We start from the raw sequence: 21,989 nt of genomic DNA on the forward strand, positions 1-21,989 counted from the left end.
CCCCATTTAAGTTATCACAAAATATTGAGTATAGTTCCCTGTGCTATACAGTAGGTCCTTGTTGGCTATCTGTTTTGTATATAGTAGTATATACATGTCGATCTCAAACTCCCAATTTATTTTCTCCCCTCTCTTTTCCCTTTCGTAGTCATGAATTTTTTTATTTTTTATGTCTGGGAGTCTATTTCTGTTTTATAATAAGTTCATTTGTATCATTTTCAGATCTGCATATAAGTGATATCATATGACATTTGTCTTTGTCTGTCTGACTTGAGAAGGGACAGTCTTTTAAACAAGTGTTGCTACAACAATTGGATAGCCACACACAAAAAAGTTGAACTTCAATGCATGTCTCTCATCATATACATTTTTTTTTTTTTTGACCATGCAACCTGTGGGATCCTAGTTCCCTGACCAGGGATCAAACCTGGGCCCCCTTCAGTGGAAGTGCAGAGTTCTAATCGCTGGACTGCCAGGGAATTCCTGATATGTACAAAAAGTGACTTGAAATGAATCATAAGCCTAAATGAAAAACCTAAAACTATAAAACTTCTAAAGAAAACATAAGAGAAAACCTTTGTGACCTTGGATTAGGTAAGTAGCTTTTTAGACTCAGCATCTTAAAGATGATCCATAAAAGAGCTAACTTATAAATTGGTCTTTATCAAAGTTAAAACTTCTATGCTCCATAAGACACTGTTAGGAGGATAAAAATAGAATGACAGACTAGAAGCAAATATTTGCAAAATACATATTGATGAAAGACTTGTATCCAGAAATAACTCTCAAAACTCTCCATAAGGAAACAACACTCAGACACAAAAGGGCAAACGACTTGGACCCTTTATCAGAGAAAGCATACAGATGGCACATCAGCACAAAATGCTCAATATTATTAGTTGTTACAGAAGAGCAGATCAAAATTGCAGTGAGATAGCATCACCCACTTATTAGAAGGGCAAAAACTTAAGACAGACTCTATCGTGTTTTGGTGTGGATGCAACACTGCTGGTGAGAATATAAAACGAACGACCACTTTGGGGATCAATTTGACAGTATTTTAGGTTAATAAACCTACCATATGACCCAACCATTCCACTCCCAGGTTTTACCTAAGAGAAATGAAAGCATATGTCCACACAACAGTCTGTACACAGATATTCACAACAGCTTTATTTGTAACAGCCCCAAACTGAAAACATCCCCACAGTCCCTCACCAGGAAAATGAATACACTCAGTGTTGCATATTTGTACAACAAGATATTATTTATCAATACAAAGGGATAAGCTATTGGTATACGAGTGATCTCAAAATAATTATGCTTAGTGTCAGTAGCCAGACAAAAGAGAGTGCGTGCTGTATGATGCCATTTATATAAACTTGTAGAAAACGCAATTAATTTATAGTAACTGAATGCAGATATGTGGTTGCCTTGGTATGGGAAAGGGTAGGGGTGGGAAAAAGAGAGGATTTATAAAGCAGTGTGAGGAAATTTGGAGGTGATGGGATATGATTTTTATTTTGATTGTGGTGATATTTCATGGGTAGGGTTGCCAGATTTATCAAGTGAAAATACAAGGCACCCAACTAAATTTGAATTTCAGATAAAGGATATTTTTTAGTATAATTATGTGGCATACAATGTTTGAAATATAGTTGTACAAAAAATTACTTATTGTTTATCTGAAATTCAAATTTAACTGGATGTTCTGTATTTATCTGACCCCCTGTTCATGTATGTACACTTTTGGGGAGGGCTGGAATGGAGGGAGGAGGGGGAGGGGAAGGAGGGAAGGGATGTGTGTGTACGTATAGCTGATTCACTTTGTTGTTCAGCAGAAGCTAACACAACACTGTAAAGCAATTATCCTCCAATTAAAAAATAAATTTAGAAAACTTAAGATGCAGTTTATCGTATGTCAGTTACACATCAATAAAGTTGCTAAAAACAAGAGGAAACTGGATTAACCAAGGAGGATGTGATGACTTTCCCAGGTCCTCCCAGCACCGGCAGACACACCAGGACTAAAGTACTAATGCCATTTTCCCTAGTTCAAAGGCTCTTCTTGCTCTTCCACGCTGATTTAAGAAGAAAATGTTTGCTCACGAGGAGGGAAGAATAGATCCCCAAAGTACAGACATTCAGAAATGAACTGACAAGAAACTTTAAATTAGCTTATAATGTGTATAATCTCTGCTCTCACGTGTGAAGTCTAATATTTCACCTGTTCACACACCCATTTATTTATTTTTACTTATAACAATCGTTGTATCATGTTCACAGGTTACAGATTCTTTGGGTCAGAAACTGGGAAAGGTCATAAAAGGGTGGCTTGTCTCTGTTTGCATAATATCTAGGGTCTCACCTTGGAGGACTCAGTATATGGGCAAGAATTCTCTTGAGGCTTCATCGTTCACTGGTCTATGGTTGACGTTCATTGTCTCCTTAGAACTCTACTGGGGCCATCAGACCAAGGCTGCCCCTGGTCTCTCTGTGTGACCTCGACTTCCTCACAGCCTTGAACTACTTAACTGGGGACCAGGGCTTCAGAGCTGAGTGTCTCAAGAGGCAAGAAGTGGTAGCTGCCAGTTTCTAAGGGCTGGACCTGGAGATGAGAGCAGTGTCACTTTTGCCATATGCTACAAACTCATTTTAAAAGCAAAATGCCTCAGTATTGTGAATTTGCTCTTGGAATAAATGAGGACTTGTTTCATTTCAATCCCCTTCATTAGTTCCTGGGAACACAAGCAGTCCCCTGGCTGGCTGAGGAGAAAGTGTAAAGGTGTAATAAAATGATACAGGGAGCCTGGTAGTCCAGTGGTTAAGACTCCATGCTAACATTGCAGTGGGGATGGGTTTGATCCCTGGTTGGGTGGGGCCAAAAAAAGATTTTTAAAAATGTATCAAATGGATAAACAAAAGGTCCTACTGTATAGCACAGGAACTGTATTCAATATCCTGGGATAAAATGGAAAAGAATATGAAAAAGAATGTGTGTTTGTGTGTGTGTGTGTATATATGTGTATATATATATATATATATATATATATATATATAAATGAGTCACTTTGCTATACAGCAGAAATCAACACAACGCTGTTAATCAACTCTGATAAAAATAAATTTAAAAAGATACAAAAATGTAGAGAGAACCAATCTGTTGATTACTGCTTACTTGCTTTTTATAATCAAACATTTCTCAACAATCCCAATAGGGGGCTCACAAGTTTTTCTTGTAACCTACTTTTGGTCATCTTAAAGTCATTCTTATTTATTTATTTTGCCATGCCATATGGGCCATGTGAAATCTTAGTTCCCCAATGAGGGATAGAACCCATGCCCCCTGCAGTGGAGGCACTGGAAGTACTGAGTTTTAATCACTGTATTTACAGGCAAGTCCCCTTTAAGTTATCTTTACTCATTTATTGTATAATTCACAAGGGAGAAATACTGCTTTCTAGTCTAAATTGCCCTGGTCTAAACTGGAATCACTTATGGCCATCTAGAAATAAACAACCCTTTCCTGGTGTCCTGTTTATCCAGGGAAGTAGAGAAGGAATGGCTATATTTCATTGTGGCCAATAAGTGTTAATTTCATAAATTGCATTCTAATTCCTCTGTAATTTTGATGTACTTTGCTATCAATGCCTACATTTAAAGTGGTAAGTTTCTTTTCTCTTCTCTTTTTGAAGCAAAGCTGGTATTAAGTCAATGGTATGTTTTACAACCCATAGCAGCTGTTTCTACCCAGCCCCGTGTTAGTTAAGCTCTTCTCTCTGGACTAAGCAGTAATTACCATCATTACTCAGCGCGTGAACAGAGCAATGCGTATCCGCTCAGCTCTTCCAGGGGTGGGTAAAACCAGTGCCATTCTTACTCGTGTTATTGTTTCCAGTCTATCTATATCATTTATCCTCCCACCTACTTTTCTGTGTTTTTATCTGCACCGGCAGGTTAACTATATTTACATCTCCTGACTGGTCATTTATGCAACTCTTAATAAAATCAACAATCACAGAGTCAGAAATGAGATGGGGCCAAATTAACACCAGGAAAGTAGAATAAAGCAATGCTCTCTTCTGGGACCTTTTGTACAAATAAAAAGTAACCTCTTTTGGACTTCCCTGGTGATTCAGTGGCTAAGACTCTGAGCTCCCAATGAAGTGGGGGCCCGGGTTCAATGCCTGGTCAGGGAACTAGATCCTACATGCTGCAACTAAAGATCCAGAATGCTGCAACGAAGATTGAAGATCCCACATGCTGCAACTAAGACCCAACTCAGCCAAATAAATAAACATTTTTATTATTTTTTTGAAAAGTAACCTTTTTGATGTCAAATAGTCATTTCAATAAAATGTTTACTTTGCAGCAATGTAACCAACTATTTGATTCTAACAAATAGAGAAGCTTTCTGTCTAAACCATGCATGGAGAAAGTGTCAGATAAAAGACACATATGAAACCCCCTCTAGATCGGGGGTCTTCAACTGTGCCAAATCTGGTTCAACCCCTGGTTTAACTACAGCTTGAAAATGGTTTTGACTTCCTAAGTGGCTGAAAAAATTCAAAGAATACTTTGTAGCATGTGAAATTATATAAAGTTCCAATTTTAGTGTTCATAAGTCAAGTTTCATTGGAGTACAGATATACTTTCGTCTACATACTGTCTATGGTTTGTGCTGCAAAGTCAGGGCTGAGATGCGGTGACAGACATGGCAAGGCCCCAGAGCCTGAACCGTTTCCTTTCCAGCTTCTCATAGGACAGTTTGCTCACCTTTGCTCTAGCTCGGAAGGTCTGAGAGGAGCACCGCCCTCTCTCCCTTGCACTGTGTGAAGATGAGTTCATCTGGGGCCCCTGGCTTGCCTCCACTTTTCTGTTTCAGAGTAAAGTCGTATCTTCAAACATGAGAGCACAAACACTAAATGAATTATAATTCATGTGATCGAGAACCACACAGTAAAGTAGCCACTTCAAATAATGCTGTGTGTTATATAAGTAGATTTTAGGACTTCCCTCGTGGTCCGGTGGCTAAGAGACCACCTGCCGATGCCGGGGACACGGGTTCTATCTCTGGCCTGGGAAGTCACCACATGCCTAGGGGCGGCTAAGCCCATACATCCGGACTGCTGGACCTGTGCTCTAGAGTCTGAGATCCATAATTGGAGAGTAGCCCCCACTCCCAGCAACTAGAGAGTAGCCCCCCTTGCAGCAACTAAAGAAAGTCCACTTGCAGCAAAAAAATAAAATTGTAAAAAGTGGATTGCAAAGCAGCCAAAAAAAAAAAAAGTTGCTTTGGGTGTGTGTTTTCCTTTTTTTTGTGTGACGAGTTTCCCAAAGCTCCGTAGCAGACAAGTCAGAGGCCTCACACGCTCCTGCTTTCCAGGGAGCAGCCGTCTTGTTCAGTCGCATACTTTGGCCTCATATGACTCGGAGTGAAACCCTGATTCAGCCATGCCAGTCACTGAAATCCCAGTCCTCTTGCCAGGGCTTGATTTTAGGAAGAGATAAATGACTCAATTCCCACCGATAAAATGAGAGAATAATTCATCTGGGTTTTCAAGGAAGGGCTTCCCCACTGGTGAAACACCCTCCCCCCGCCCCCCGACTTGGGTATTATGGTACCTGCATATGATACCTGCATCTGTGACAGCTTCCTTGGAGCCTCAAGGGGAGCTTGCCTGAAGGCAGCCTGGTCCCCTGGGAATTGCAGACCACGGATCTAGGTAAAGCCTGTTCTTCTGAAAACAGTACTGGGCTACAGCGTTAAGCAAGTCTGGATTCTTTAAACCTCAGAAGATCTTACTATATGACACAATCATTTCCCTTATTATTTAATTCATTTGCAATGAATTTCCTGTTATTTGCAGTGCAGTTTTCCAGTGGGTCTTTAAAATTAGTTCTAAATACGTATGCCTTGTTAATACCTTTTCTCATGGGAACATCTTGAGCCTGTCTTCATGAATGGCAAAGAGTTCCTTATAATAAATTGACCATTTTATGCACATTTATACAAGAAGATTCCAAGTCAAAACCAAACAAAATAAAACCTATTGTCTACTTAGATTTTCTCTCCACATGAGATAAACATGTGGAGGATCATCTGGTTGCCGTTTTGTCAAGATGAGTGTGTCTGTTCTATTTTCTAAGTGAAAGCCCCGAGATGTTTACAGAAGTTTTTATCTTACCTTCTTTCTGTGCTCACCAGGAAAAACACAGAGTTATATACTTTTAGATTACATCGGCAAGTTCGTGATAAAGTAGCTGTTCTTTTAACAAACATTACCAAGGTTTCGCTTAGTCCACGGTACCACCTAGAATGCTATGGAAGTTTCAAAGCAAATAGAAGGCAGTTGGAGTCTCTAAGGGAACTAACTTGGGGCCACTTGAAGAGCAGAGAGACAGGAAGCTCCTAAAATAGCTGAGAAGCCTGAGCTCACACATGAAACATGGATCAAGCTGTACTTTACAGTTTGAGGGAATAATAAAATCTGTCCAGAGAGCAGACAATGCTTTCTGAAGGAGAACATGGTCTCTTTAGACTGTATGGTACCCCAGTCCATTCAGGACTATTCTCCCACCTATGGATCACCCCCCTGGGGATACTGTGTCTCCTTCTCTTGTGTACATCTGATATCATTCCTTCTTTATATATCTAGTTATATATGACCTTTTCTGCTTGTCTTCTGGATTTTTGCATCAACAGTTGGTCTTTAAATAGTTGTAATTTTGGTGTACCCATGGAAGGAGGTAAGCTCAGAGTCTTCCTCTCTGCCATCTTCCAAATATATAGTGACAAATTGAGTCTTTCAGTTTACTCAGTGGTTAGATCTATTGAATAATTGCATGAATTTGATTGAAATATGGTTTTAAAATGTTCCATTCCATAAGTCCATCCTGTGCTAATAGTTGGAGAATCCTGTGTACATTAGCAGTTATAACAATTAATCTCTATTATTGTCTCTTCTCCTTTCCCCATGTGACTATGTGAGACAGGTGTCCCTTAGAGTTTAGTATTTCACATCTTGCCCTCTGACCTCTGTCTTGGTGTGATTCCCCCAACAAGTCCTGCTCTAGTGCATGGTGCATTTGCAGTGGCCTCTTTATGCCCATATTGTCAATATATTTTCAAATACATGTATTAAAACAGTTCCGTGTTCCACTCAATACCTTTTGATTTGTTTCCTTGGTGTGTTTCATTTTGGTCACTGAGGTGGAGAATTAGCCTTATGAGGCCACATTATGGGATAAAATGATATTCCGGTGAGCATCCACCCTTCTCTGTGCCTCCAACTATTCAGAATAAGTGTTGTGAAAAGCAATTCTTTCTCTCCCATCCAAGTACTAACCAGGCCCGACCCTGATTAGCTTCCGAGATCAGACTAGATGGGGCGCGTTCAGGGTGGTATGGCTGTAGACAGCAATTCTTTCTCTGACCTCACCCTAAACTGTTGTATCATGAAGTCCAGACTAGCAGGCTCTAAGGGAGTTCTGAAAATTAGAGAATCACTTGCTTTTCCCTCCATATGACTTTATATACTTGCCATCTTGTGATGGAATTCTTTTTTTTAATCTAATTTATGTATTTTTGATTGCGCTGGGCTTTCATTGCTTTGCGTGGGCTTTCCTAGTTTTGGAGAGTGGGGGCTGCTTTTTCTCACTGCGCTGGCTTCTCCTGTCGCGGAGCTCAGGCCCTGGGTTGTGCAAGCTTCAGTAGTTATGCTGGATGAGCTCAGTAGTTGCAGTTCCCGGGTTTGAGGGCACAGGCTCAGAAGTTGGGGTGCCCGGGTTTAGTTGCTCCGCAGCATGTGGGATCTTCCCGGACCAGGGATCAAACCTGTGGTTCTTGCATTGGCAGGCAGATTCTTTACCGTTGCGCCACCAGGAAAGCCCTTTGATGGAATTCGTTAATTCCTGTATTCAATAAACAATTCTTTTCAGCATTCAACACATGTTTCTTGAGGACCTACATGTTCCAAGCACTGTGTTGGTCATTAAAGCTTTTATAGAGGTTACATGCATATAATAAATAAATAAGTATATGCATATAAAATATAATAAATAAATATTATATGCATGAGAAAGAGGACATTTGCCATTTTGCCACCTGGTGGGTATTATGCTTAGTGAAATAAGTCAGAGAAAGAAAAATGCTATATACTATCACTTATATGTGAAATCTAAAAAAATCACACACTTAAAGAGTAAAATTGTGGTTATCAGGGGCTTGGAATTTGTGCAATAAAACAGATGTTGTTTAAAGGGACAAACTTAAAAAAATAGAGGTAAAAACTCAAAGAATAGCAAATAAGCCTAGAGATCTAATGTACAGCTTAGTGAATATGGACAACAATATGGTATTATCAAAATTGCTAAGAGACTAGTTTTAATTAGTTTAGTCATGCCACTAAAAGGAAATGATAGGTGTGCTAATTATCACTACAATGGTGGTCATATTAGAATACATAAATGTATCAACTCAACATGTTGTACACCTTAAATGTATACAGGATTTATGTCAAATCTTTTTCAATTAAAAAGTTTTTAAGTATTTACAAAGATAAATAAAAACCTTTACCCTCTAGGAGCTTGCAAATAGAGTAGATTCAATTAATACAGTATTTTTAAAGATGAAATCAAAAGAAACTACTGTGAAGGCAGCATGCTGAGTGTCTATTTTGGGCTTGGAAGGATTAGAGATGGTTTCCAGAAAAGGCAGCACTCACAGTAAGCCTTGAAAGACGAGTTCTGATCATGAGAAAAGATGAAGGAAGGTAAGACTCCAGTTTATGAAGACACTAGTCAGCCATCCTAAGAAATCTGGATGAAAAAAGATATAGGCACTGGAGAAAACCATTTCATGTTAGGAGACATGAGAGCTGAGACTAGTTAGAAGGTTGTAGGCCAGATGAGAGATGCTGAAGGATGGTTTATTAGTCCTCACCTGCCTCTCAGTGAGAAAGGAAGCTCCTTGAAGGCAGGTCTTGGCTTTGCTCGCTGCTCTTTGCATAACACTGGAAACAGTGCCTGGCATATAGTTCAATAAATATTTGTTGAATAAATGAATGCTTAAGTCAGTGAGAGAACAAATGAATAAATGAGTTATTTCATTAATTAACTGAAACACTGCAAATGCAGGAGAGAAATCAGAAAGAAACACCTGCCTCAGGATAGAACTTTCTTTCTCTGCTGACACATGCCACAGCCAGGGCCTTTCCAGGTGTTGGCAGAAGGTGACACTTGTTGGAAAGCCGTCGTATTTTCTGATCTGGGCTCTTTCCAGCCTCCATGGCATCTGCTTCCTTCCTGTCCCTCATCTTCAGAGATTGACAGACTACGGTTTCTGGGTCAAATTTGTCCTGCCACCTGCGAGCAAAGAATGTTCTTTATTTTTTCAAATGGTTGTGGGGTGGGGAGGGAAGCAAAAGAAGAATAACAGCTTGTAAGATGTGAAAATTACATGAAATTAAAATTGCAGTGTCTATAAATAAAGTTTTATTGGAACCCAGCCATGCCCATTTGTTTACATGCTGTCCATGGAGTTGAGGCAGAGGCTGTATGCCCCAAACACAAAGTGAAAAATCTTTCCTCTCTGGCCCTTTGTGGGGAAAGTTTGTCAACCCCTGAACTAGAAGAGCTCTCAGGAAAGGCTTTGAAATTTATTCACAGTAAGAAATAAATTATTAGTGAAAGTTCCTAAAATACGCTTTAAAAAATGAAACAGGTAAGACAAAGCATCAAATTAAAATGAGAAATGAACGAACAAGAAAGAGGAAGAGACACAAATAGTCATGTTGATGTATATTATGTGCCAGATCATCAGATAAGCACTTCTTTCAATAAAATTATTTCCTCTGCCTCTAACAAGGCCATCAGACAGGTGTCACTATTTTTTTAAATCATTTTTAAAAATTAAAATTAATTAATTTTTAATGCTGTGTTACCTCATGTGTACAGGATAATGATTCACATATATATTTTATATATATTATTTTCAGGTTCTTTTCCACTATAGGTTAGTGAAAGATACTGAACATAGTTCCCTGTGCTATATATTAGGTCTCTGTTGATTATCTATTTTATATATAGTGCTGTGTATATGTAAATCCCAAATTCAATTTATCCCTCCTCCCCCTTTTTTCCTTTGGTAACCATAAATTTTTTTTCTCCTATGTCTATGAGTCTATTTCTGTTTTGTAAATGAATTCATTTGTATCATTTTTAAATTGGATGACAACTATAAGTAATACCATATGATATTTGTCTTTGTATGCTTTCTTCAGTTAGTGTGATAATCTCTGGGTTATTCATGTTGCTGCAAATGGCAGTTTCATTCCTTTTAGTGGCTGAGTAGTATTCCATTGTATATTTGTACCACATCTTTTTTTCCATTCATCTGTCAATGGACATCTAGTTTTCATCCTTGTCCTGGCTATTGTTAACACTGGAGTGTGTGTATTTTTTCTCATTTTATAGATGAGGAGTCTAAATTCAGAGGCTGAATAATGTTCCCTGGGTCACAAAGCCAGCATAAGACAAAGTCAGGATTTGATGCTACAGTAATTTAGCTTGTAAACTACACCCTCAACTGTAACATTAGAATTTCAGACACTAATGAGCAGGTCATGTTGGGCATGTATAGGGGGAAAAGGATCTACCCTCTGCCCCTGAGATCACAGTTTCTCCAGGGCAGGAAGATGAAGAAATGAGAACCCATGAAGTTGGCCCAGGTGTGAAAGGAAGTACATCTCCCGCCCACATCATGATGTGAGCCTCTGGGCACAGAATCAATGCTGGGCAGCTTGTTCAAACATTACAGCTGCAGATCATCCCCTGGAGCTGGTCTTCAGGTGTGAACGAGACCTCCAAAATAGATGAGCACATGACGATTTTATTAACCCAGGAGCTGACGACTTCATGATTGGCAAATGAGGGGTGCAATTTTGGGGAGAGAATGAACAATCAAAAAAAACTTGCCATAGGATGATAAACAAATAGGAACTCCCTAAGGGATATAGCAACAGTGGTCGAACAGACATGTTAGTTGTTAAAGGAAAAATAAAGAGACTGTGGATTGGACAGGAATTGGGAGTCTGGCCTTTAGGCAGGGAATCGGATCCAGCAGAGAGTCTCAGCTTTGGAGGAAGAGGGTCAGAATAATGAGTCACACAAAGCCAGACACCTATGGAGCTGTCCATCAGGGTAACCCCATGTCTGCATTGCTGGCTGGGCAGTGACAGTGGATCTTTTGGTTATGTGAGCTCTGGGTTGGCTCCAGGGGGCGGCTGTGAACCTGGCCCACTGAGGGTGGTGGTACCAGCTGGCTCCGCTATGAAGGTAGGTGCCTGCGTCAGCTCCACAGCCTGGGGGAATTGTCCCAGAAGTTCCTGGACCACTGTATCACACTATTTCCAAAGCACATAGGAGATGGGGGTGGGGGTCAGGAAAGTCCAGTGGCTCAACTAAAAAGCCACAGAGAAGCTTTATTATCTGGGGAGCCCCTCTCCCCACGCTTGACTTGCAAAGCACATGCACTTTCCACGATTCTGTCTAAAATGAAGTGTTTAGACTCAGCTGTCAAGAAAGTGTTCTTTTAAAAAATGTTTGGCGGTCCACTTCGTGAGGAGGAGTAACTATAGATAGACATCTGCTCTCACACTGGCAGTGGCGTGAGGGGACGACAAAATTTCAGCAACAACTGAAACATTACAAAGAGGATCGTTATTTCCCCAACTCTGTTGGTATCTGCAGGACATGTACAGGTGACCCAATGAAAAAAAAAAGATAGACATTTAAATCAGTTTGGGAAAAGCTGTGTTACATAATTGCAAACAGGTTCATTTAGTGCAGGATTTCTCAGAACTTTTAAAATGCTTTTTGTAGGCTGGGAATCTCTCAAAGGCAAATGGACATCGTCCCAAATGTACCTGATGGTGGAGCACCCCCACCCCCTCCCAGACATTGTCATGTCACTCATGGGAGCAGCATTGGGGGAACATTTGGGAAAACACCGGCCTACCCTTGTGGCTCGGAAGATAAAGAATCCGCCTACAATGCAGGAGACCGGGGCTCGATCTCTGAGTCCAGAAGATCCCCTGGAGAAGGAAACCCATTCCAGTGTTCCTGCCTGGGAAATCCCAGGGACAAAGGAGCCTGGTAGGCTACAGTCCAAGAGGTTGCAAATGGTCAGATACTATTGAGTAACTAACACTTTCACTTTCACACTTAAGAAAATACCAGCCTAAGCATACCCTGAAATTCCAGCAAGACTAAAACAGTCACAGTTTCATCCTGTTTGGAGGAGACTGCAAATTTGTGCTTATGGCAGGAGCTTTGTAAGTGAGCCCTCAGCACTGGCTAACTTGGGAGAGAAAACAGGTTTTCATGCTCGGGCCATTCTATACAGAGTCCTTTTGCCTGAGTGAGAACCTGCAGTCATAATGGATTCATCACAGGAAACGAGCCAGTCAACACACAGACATTCCAGGGAGCACAGTGATTAGGAAGCTGGGGAATCACCTGACTGGGTCTTGCGTCTGAAGAGTTATTTCTCATGTTTTCTTTTTTTTTTTTAATTTTTTAATTCAATTCAGTTCAGTTCAGTTGCTCAGTCCTGTCTGACTCTTAGCAACCCCATGGATTGCAGCAGGCCAGGCTTTCCTGTCCATCACCAACTCCCAGAGCCTACTCAAACTCATGTCCATTGCGTCGGTGATACCATCCAACCATCTCATCCTCTGTCATCTCCTTCTCCCCACACCTTCAATCTTTCCCAGCATCAAGGTATTTACTTTGATATATTTGTTTTTGACTGCACTGGGTCTTCATTGCTGAGCATGGACTTCCTCTAGTTGCAGTGAATGGGGACTCTCATTGCAGTGGCTTCTCTTGTTGAGGTTCATGGGCTCAGTAGTTGTGGTGCACTGGCTTAGTTGCTCAATGTTATGTGGGATCTTCCTGGACCAGAGATCAAACCCACGTCCCCTGCATTGGCAGGTAGATTCTTATGTACCCCTAGGGAAGTCCCACTTCTCTCATTTTCAGTTTCCTTGGAAAGCTTGGAGGATTTTTCTAGGCACAGATTTGTTATACTGACCTCTCCATCAGAGCACTTAGTCAAACCCCCGACCACTTGTATTCTCTGAAAACCTTGAGCTCAATTACCCAAGACAAAACCAGAGGGTCCCTGGGGCCAGAAGGCACCAAGCGACACCATGACCATAGCAAAACCTCTGTCTCCAAAGTCTGGGCTTCCCTTGAGTTAGAGGAGTGATGCTCCTTTTTGTGTCTCTGATCTGCCCAGACAGTGCTTCAGCCACTTTGCTTCTGGGTCTTCTGAGACCCTTCCTGGGCCACAGTTCATTGTCTATTCTAATCAAACCCTTCTTGGCTTCACTTTACACATTTACATCATCAGCTTTCAACACCAATTGTATACAAGCCATCTTTTCCCAGATCTCCTCTTATTTTTGCTTGTTTGGCCCACTTCCACAATTCATTGATTCCTTTTTGTTCATTATCTTTCAGTTAAAATACCAATATTTGTTTAATGCCCCTGCCTTTGGGCCTCTTAATCTGACAATTTTCTCCAATCTTCCTATGGCTTCTAATACATTTGGGGAATTTTCTAATCCTCATTTCAGGATTTTATCTCTCTAGATAAAATATTCCAATGTCTAAAGACCAACATCCTGAAAATGTGGTGTAAGTGAGAAGTTTTAGTGTATAGAATTGTGTCAGCTATTCACAACAGCCAAGACATGGAGACAGCTGAAATGCCCGTCAACAGGTGAATGGATAGAGAAGATGTGGTCATATATACAATGAAGTATTACTCAATCACAAAAAATGAAATAATGCCATTTGCAACAACATGGGTGGACCTAGACATTATCATACTAAGTGAAGTAAGTCAGAGAATGACAAATATTATATATAATGGCTTATATATGGAATAAAAAATGATACAAATGACATCATCTATGAAACAGAAACAAACTTACAGACTTAGAGAACAGACCTATTGTTGCCAGGCTGGACTTGGAGCAGGGAAGGATGGATTGGGGGTTTGGGATTAGCAGGCAAACTATTTTATGTATAGGATGGATAAACAGCAAGGTCATGCCGTGTAGAAAAAATTAACACAATACTGTGAATCAACTATATTTCAATAAAATAAAAACAAAGACCATGTTTGTATTCAATTGGTTATAACGAAAGCCATGTAGTGGGGTGATTAAGAGCCCAATCTGTGAGACAGCCTGTCAAGGAGTGAAAGGCTTGTTAGCTGTGACTCTGGACAAGTAACTAATCTTTCTGGACCTCATTTTCCCCATCTATAAACTGGGGAAAATGATACTCCATACTTCTCTTGGTTATTATAAGGAGCAATTGAATTAACATATCTAAAAAGCTTATGGCAGCACCTAGAGCATAGTGAATGCACACAATCATTAGTGAATGCACAAAATCATTGGCTAGTAATATCTCCACCATTTAGAATAACCAAAGCTTCTCAGAATAAAGTGCAGAGATTTTCAGTTTTTTTTTTTTCTTTCTGTTTTAAGGCCCAGATTATGTAAAGGATCACCTCCCTCAAGTTGCTCAGCACACTGCCTATATAGGAGAAAAGTGTCCTGCATTAGAGAAAACTGGAGATCTCAGATATTTATGGAGGCCTGCCTCGAATAGAAGCTTGCCAGCTAAATATAAACCTGAGTACGTTGGTGAAATTGGCTGGGGAATACCACAGTATGATTTTATCAACAAAACAAGGCTTCAGACTGGCTTTCACGTCAAGGTACTGCTCTTAAATTTATTCTCCTCCTCAAACATTGTTTTTTTTTTTTTTCCTCCCAATGAATAGTCAGTTTATTTTTTCCAGACTAATTTTACAACTAATTTATTATTAAAGTTAATTGAAGCAGATAACAATACAGTCAAAATCAAGTAAACAGAAAAAGTTTTAAATATCTCTGTGATTTCTAGCCTTGGGTATAATGTCATAAGGACTCTTACTAGTAAAATGCTCCATCATGTATTGAAAAATCTGTATGTCAGATTTTCCAAGAAAGACTTGCTTTCAAATAAACACCAGGAACCATAAAAAGAAAAAACCTCTAAGTGACAGCTCTTTGGTATCCATAATATTAAATATGTCTCCAAGATTTCTTCACATTAAACTTTTTCACATCAAAGGTATTGATCTAGGAATTGGAAAAAAAAAATCATATTTGTAGGGCTTCTGTTTCACCATCAGTACAGTAAATGATAACAGCTTTCACTTGCCCTCCCTACCAACTGTTTTCTGATTTAAATGCTTTCTGAGTTTGCTTCCATAGGAAATGTCATGTCCTAGACTTGTCCTTGAGAAGCAATGGGATTGGAGCTTGTGCAGAAAAATGAGTGTGTGGATAAAAGTACTTGGCTGCCATCACCCCCTTTAAGTCCCTTGAATACATGAGAGGAGGGGTGTGAAGAGAAGGAAGCCGGAGGCAATCCAAAAGCATTTGCACTTGGCTTTGGCATGCATCCAGATTCCCGTCTATGTGGTGACATTCACACACATTCCCCCGCTCTTGAGCGGCTTGGTGAGTGGGTGGTGGTAACGCAGCAGCCTGTGCTGGACGCCATCCACAAACCTAGAAACCAGCCCCAGAGATTCAAAACCCACTGTACGGATCACCGTGCCTTGAAGTCAGGCCATCGAGGGAGGGTAGCGGGAGGGCTCTGAGAAAGCGTGCCTTACCTCCTTCCGGTGATGCAGGCGTAAGCACAGCCAGTCTCCTCTGAAACAGGAGAGAGCACAGGTGATTTTAGAAGCAAAATCTGAGGATTCAGACTTTTTCCCAGGCAGGCCTTTGCCTGGAAATTGAATATGTATCGATGAGGCAGCAACAAATTGAACATGTATCAGTTGCCTTAAGTCCTCAGGCAGTTAGTGCAACCTCATGTGCAAGCATGCTTGGTCTTGTCCGACTCTGCGCCCCCTTGATCTGTGGCCCTCCAGGCTTCTCTGTGCAGAGTTATCCAGGCAAGAATACTGGATTGGGTTGCCGTTTCCTCTTCCAGGGGATCTTCCCAACCCAGGGATCAAACCTGCATCTCCTGCTTTGGCAGGCAGATTCTTTACCACTGAGCCACCTGGGAAGCCCACAGTGTTATACAGAATGGTTAAGAAAGGTAAAGCCTTTTCTGGACCAACCTTCGGCAGTACCCAAGAGTGGCTGGGAGCTCAGGCTTAGGGGTCAGACAGTGTGGGCTCCACTCCTGCCTCTGGTCAAGTTCAGCTCTGTGACCTCCCTGGGTCTCTGAGCCTCCTCTGTCCATGGTGGTGTTTGGGTGCCCACTTTCTGAGACCACCTGAATTCCTATCCCACTCCTGCCACCTCCCAGCTGTGAGAGACCTTGGGTCAGTTCCTCAAGAGTGCTGTGTCTCTTCATCATGAACCCGAGCGTTTGCCTTACTGGGCTGGCATGAAGAAATCTCTGCCAACTGCTGGGCACAGTGTCTGCCACACAGCAAGTCTCTAGGTCTGATATGCTTCTTAACTTCCCAACATAATGTTTTCCTACTTACATACTAAACCCAAAAAGTGAGAACACTTTTAGCTTAAATTAGGAATAAAAGGGAATTTCCTAATCTGATATAGATTATCTACAAAAAAAGGTGATTACAATAGTGATACTTGATAAAACAGTGAAAGCATTTCTCTTTAAAACCAGGAACAAGACATGGATGCCACAAATCCTGATTTTTTTTTTTCATTTAGCTTTGTCCTGGAGGTCTTAACCATGGCAGTAAGGAAAAAAAGAAAAGCATAAAATGTGTAAAGATTGAAATAGAAGAAGTAAAACTATCATTATTTGCTGTTTGTCTACCTAGAATACCTCGAAGTATAGGAAAATTTGGTAGTCAACTGGACACAAAATCCAGGTGTAAAAATCAATTTTATTTTTATATATCAGAAACAAACAGAAAGTGCAGCGAAACAGGATACTACTTACAATATCATCAGCAAATATAAAGTATGTAGGAATAGATCTTAAAAAAAGATGTTTTGGTACAACCTTGTAAATCAGCTATACATCAATAAAAAGAAAAATGGAGAAAAATGATAAAACTATTGAAACAGGATGTAAATAAGTGGAAAGATATATCAAGTTTGTGAATTGAAAGATTCAATATCATAAAGACTGAATCATAAAGATTCTATATCATAAGTTTATCAGAACAATAAAAATAATTTCCATGTAATTATAATAAAAATCTCAACTTTTTCTGGAAAAAAGCAACTCTCTAGGTATCACTCTTGTTCTTTTTGTTTGTTTTTTGTTTTTTTAGTTCTACCAGCTTATTGCTACCAACCCATCTCCCTCCACCCTCATGCACACATGCTCAGTCGTGTAACCCCATGGACTGCAGCCTGGGCCAGGCTCCTCTGTCCATGGACTTTTCCAGGCAAGAATACTGGAGTGGGTCATTCCTGTTCTGTTGTGAGTTATAAATACAAGGACACAAGGAACGTACTCAGCAGTGCCCGGCACGAGGTTAACACCCCGATGTCAGTAGTTAGGACTGTGGTTTTGTATTTAATGTCACCCATCGCCAGTGGAACAGAAAGAGGGCTCAGGTTCCTAAATTGCACCCTGTTCCACTCAGGCAATGACGACGAAGATCAGAAACCTGGTTCAATATCAAAAGTGATCACTAGTGAGAAGAGCATGCACCAAAAGCAAGCCAGCTGACTTGAAGAGAGTCCAGAACTTGGGTGGCCTCGTGGCTTGTCTCAGGAGATGCCCAGCTTTTGTGCACAGACCTCGAGTTGTCTCTGTCTTGAGTGTGTGGAGCTGTGAATCCAAGACCCACGTCAGCCGCAACTTAGCCTTCCAGGAAGGGATTTATTCCATTTCTTTGGATGGAATGTCACAGACGGTTCTAATACTCAGCCCTGCACGGCTGTGCGATTCTCATAACCTGGTGGGACTGCGTGTGAACCAGACAGAGCTCTCCCCACCCGGGGCTCATGTGGGAGCTGGCCTTGTTTGGCACAGGCTGTGACAGCTTGTCAGCTGTGCCCCAGCCTTTGACAGTAAATGTTTTCAGAGATGTATCTGTCTTAAGTTTGATTTTTTTTTGGCTGTACTCTGCGGCGTGTGGGATCTATTTCCCTGATAAGGGATTGAACCCATACCCTCTGCTTTGGAAGCATGGAGTCTTAACCACTGGACCACCAGGATTAAAGGATTCCTTAGACTTAAAACTTTATCATGAGAACAAAAAGATGCACTGAGAATGACTGTACATACAGGTCAAGAACCACATACGATTTACCTACCAGTTAAGGCCTAGGATTTGTCACCAAGTTTGTTCATTCCCCCTCAACCCCTGCCCAACCCCACATGCAGGGCCTGGCTCCATTCCCCCTTCCCCTACATCCAAGACAGCCCCAGATTTGGACTCCTTATCCTCGAAAGTCTCCAGGCAGCCTCTTCCAATCAATGAGAAGAAAGTGACATTTGAACTGATACACATACACTCATCCTCTACACCTAGAAATGAGTCCCCAGTCACAAGTAAACTGTGAGTGCCTGTGCCTTGAATTCAAGTCTCCTCGCCAAGGAGCTGGACCATTCCTTCACGAGATGTAACCCAGGGCAGGCTCTCTGGCTGCCTGTCCTTGGTGGTCTTCGATCCCATCCCCCACCGCCTGCATCTGTAAGAGTCCCACGAAGATGACACTTTGTTTCTGATTGCAGAGACTCTTCAGCGGCTCCCCCTGCAATAGTTCAGAACCTGGATGTTAATCACAAACTTTCATCTAGTGGGTTGCTACAGCCTGAACAGCTGCTCTTCCCAATTCACTGCTCCAGGTTCCTGTAAGACCGGCTGCTAAGAAAGCTCGGGCACCTGCAGCAGACTTGGTGACATGCCTGGGGCAGCTGCTTCCTGCTCGGTCATGGTCTCTCCTCTTTGGAGGCACTGGAAAGGGACTATAGGTCATCGGGATTTGTGTAGAAAGATAAATTCCAGGTTGAGTGACACCTGAAAAATTTCCCCATATTTTCAGAGGTCAGTAAAAATCACAACATCAGGTCTCTCCTCTGGGTCTTCGTGTGTGTAGCTATTTCCTACTCTGGTGTGGGGCCGTAATGCAGGAATGATATATGTATAATAAACCAATGAAGATCACTGCTTTTGTTTTTTTCATAGATTTAAGAGCAGTACATTTTTGTTTTTTTTTTAATGGAGCTGGTCTCTGCCAAAGTATATGTGTTGTTTATACAATAATATATGGAGACCAGGACTTGGTAGTCCTGGTAGTACCTTGGAGCCTGGTAGTCCAGTGGTTAAGAATCTGCGTTCCAATTCCAGGAGCTGCAGGTTCAATCCCTGGTTGGGAAACTAAGATCCCACATGCCTCGGTGCAACTAAACCTTTGCAGCACAACTGGAGAGAAGCCTATGCACCACAAGACCCAAAGCAGCCAAAAATAAACAAATGAACAAGTAAATACATTAATATTTTTAAAAATATATGGAGACTATTGAAACCTTTGGTTTCAAACTGAAGAGCTTCTCTAAGTGGTTCACAGGTGGGCATGTATCCCACCCATGGACTTCCATTAATCCTGGTTTTGTCATATCTGTTTTCTGCTCATGCATCTGACCTCATGGCTAGATAATTTAAGACACTTGGTTTTCCCACAGAAACAATGTGATACTGAACTTGAGGACTGACTCTTCTTAGGTGTAATCCCAATAACCATATTAAATCAATTAGTCATAACAGATATTACAGCCAATATATCATAAAGTATCACACCTTGAATGATGTGTAGAAGGTAATAAAGAGAACCATGACATGTGAAACCATGGCTGATTCTTGTCAATGTATGACAAAAACCACTACAATATTGTAAAGTAATTAGCCTCCAACTAATAAAAAAAAAAAGAAAAAAGAAAGGGTGTATAATGGAGGAATGTTCTGTTATGAGATGGTTGACAAGCTAGTATTTGTGACAATGCAACATGCTGGGCTAGCCTTTCCATGTTTTTAGAAAGATAAGGAAGAATACTAAAGAATGTGTCCATATAAGTTAAAAAAAATAAATAAATAAATAAAGAGAACCATGGGGATGCATCAGTAATATATGTATATAGGATACAGTGTGATATAATAAAAAGGAAACTTTTTTGAGGCTTTGAAACTCCTGCCTCCTATTTGACCCAAATTCCTGCGTTATGAACACAGAGGGCTTCTCTGAGTTTGATGGACATGGGAACAGACTTCTTGAGAGCTGTTCAATAAATTGATCCAAGGTTGGTTTCTTTATGAAACGTTTTTCTCACCATGAATTTCTTTAGAGAAAGTAAACACGAAAGAGCTGTTTCTGTGGGGATGTAAGTTGTTGTACCCACTGTGGAGAACAGTATGGAAGTTCCTCAAAAAACTGAAAACAGACTCAGCAATCCCACTCCTGTGCATACATCCAGACAAAAACATAATTCAAACAGATCCATGCACCCCAGTGTTCATTGCGGGACTGCTTACAATAGCCAGGACAGGGAAACAACTGAAATATTCAACAGATGGATGGATAAAGATGTGGTACATATACACAACAGATTATTACTCAGCCATGAAAAGGAATGAAATAGTGCCACTTGCAATAACATGGAAGACCTAGAGATTGTCATACTAAGTGAAGTAAGGCAGATGGAGAAAGAAATTTATCATATGGTATCGATTCTCTAGTTGTACTGCATGGGTTTAGTTGCACTGAGGCATATGGGATCTTAGTTCCCCAACAAGGGATTGAACCTGCAATTGGAAGGTGGATTCTTAGCCAGTGGACTACCAGGGTAGTCCTGGTCTCCATATTGTTGTATAAACAGCACATATAATTTGGCTGGCCAGGTTCATTAAAAAAAAACAGTGGAATCTAAAGTATGACAGGAATTGGCTTATTTATGAAACAGAAACAGACTCATAGACATAGAAAGCAAACTTACAGTCACCAAAGGGAGAGGGGATGGAGAAAGGATAGATTAGGAGTTTGGGACTAATAGAGACACACTACCACATATAAAATAGATGATCAACAAGGACATACTGTATGGCACAGGAAACTATATTCAATATTCTATAATAAGCCACAAGAATATGAACATATATATATATATAACTGAATCACTCTGCTTTGTAGCAGAAACTAACACAACATTTTAAATAAACTCTACTCCAGTAAAATGGATTTTTAAAAAACGAGCTCCTCTTGAATATTTACTGTGTGAGGAGGGTACTATGATTCTTTTTCCTTCACAGAGGAGGGGATGGAGGTATTGACAGCTGAGGCCCCTTGCTGAGGCTGCACAGGGGGTCAGTGATGGAACCAGGATCCCAGCCTCGGCTGTGGGTTCAGGGACTCAGTGGGAGTCCAGCATGTGAGACGGGGAACAAAGTCAGAATATGGGGCTGGAGCCACAGTGGGAGGCGCCTAGCTGGGTGAGCACTTTTCCACGCGGCAGGGTCTGGCTGGGTCCGGCCCAGCTGTGTTGTCTCATAAGCACCTGTCCATTCTTCATGGGGCCTCAACTGTCTACCGGTACCCCGTTCTGCATCATTTGCACATAAGATGCTTCATTCATAATACCAAAATGAGTCATCAGTAATAGATACAACCCACCTATTTGATACAATAAGAAAGAGCTCAGTGATAGTTATTTTCTGTTTTGTTTCTTTATTAAATCTTGAAAAACTTTTTATTGGAGTATAGTAGATTTACAATAGTGTATTAGTTTCGGGGGTACAACAGTGATTCAGTTATACATACAGATGAGATGTACATATATCTATTTTCACAAATTCTTTTTCTTTGTATGTTAATACAAAATATTGAGTATAGGTCCCTGTGCTGTACAGTAATTCCTTGTTGTATAAATGATATCATATGATACTTGTCTTTCTATGTCTGACTTCACTCAGT

The 21,989-nt window shown here is 40.8% G+C and overlaps 1 protein-coding gene across 1 annotated transcript in view; it reads left to right on the forward strand.

Annotated features, from left to right (window-relative positions):
• The window catches only part of SPMIP2 (sperm microtubule inner protein 2), a 123,181-nt gene that overhangs the window by 36,848 nt on the left and 64,344 nt on the right, over positions 1 to 21,989 (forward strand). The window contains exon 2 of the mRNA XM_020901446.2: positions 14,568 to 14,800. Coding sequence (XP_020757105.2) covers positions 14,568 to 14,800 — 233 coding nt within the window. The remainder of the gene's footprint in view (positions 1 to 14,567; positions 14,801 to 21,989) is intronic.

The sequence above is a fragment of the Odocoileus virginianus genome, chromosome 12 (assembly GCF_023699985.2).
Source record: "Odocoileus virginianus isolate 20LAN1187 ecotype Illinois chromosome 12, Ovbor_1.2, whole genome shotgun sequence".
Lineage (NCBI taxonomy): Eukaryota > Metazoa > Chordata > Mammalia > Artiodactyla > Cervidae > Odocoileus > Odocoileus virginianus.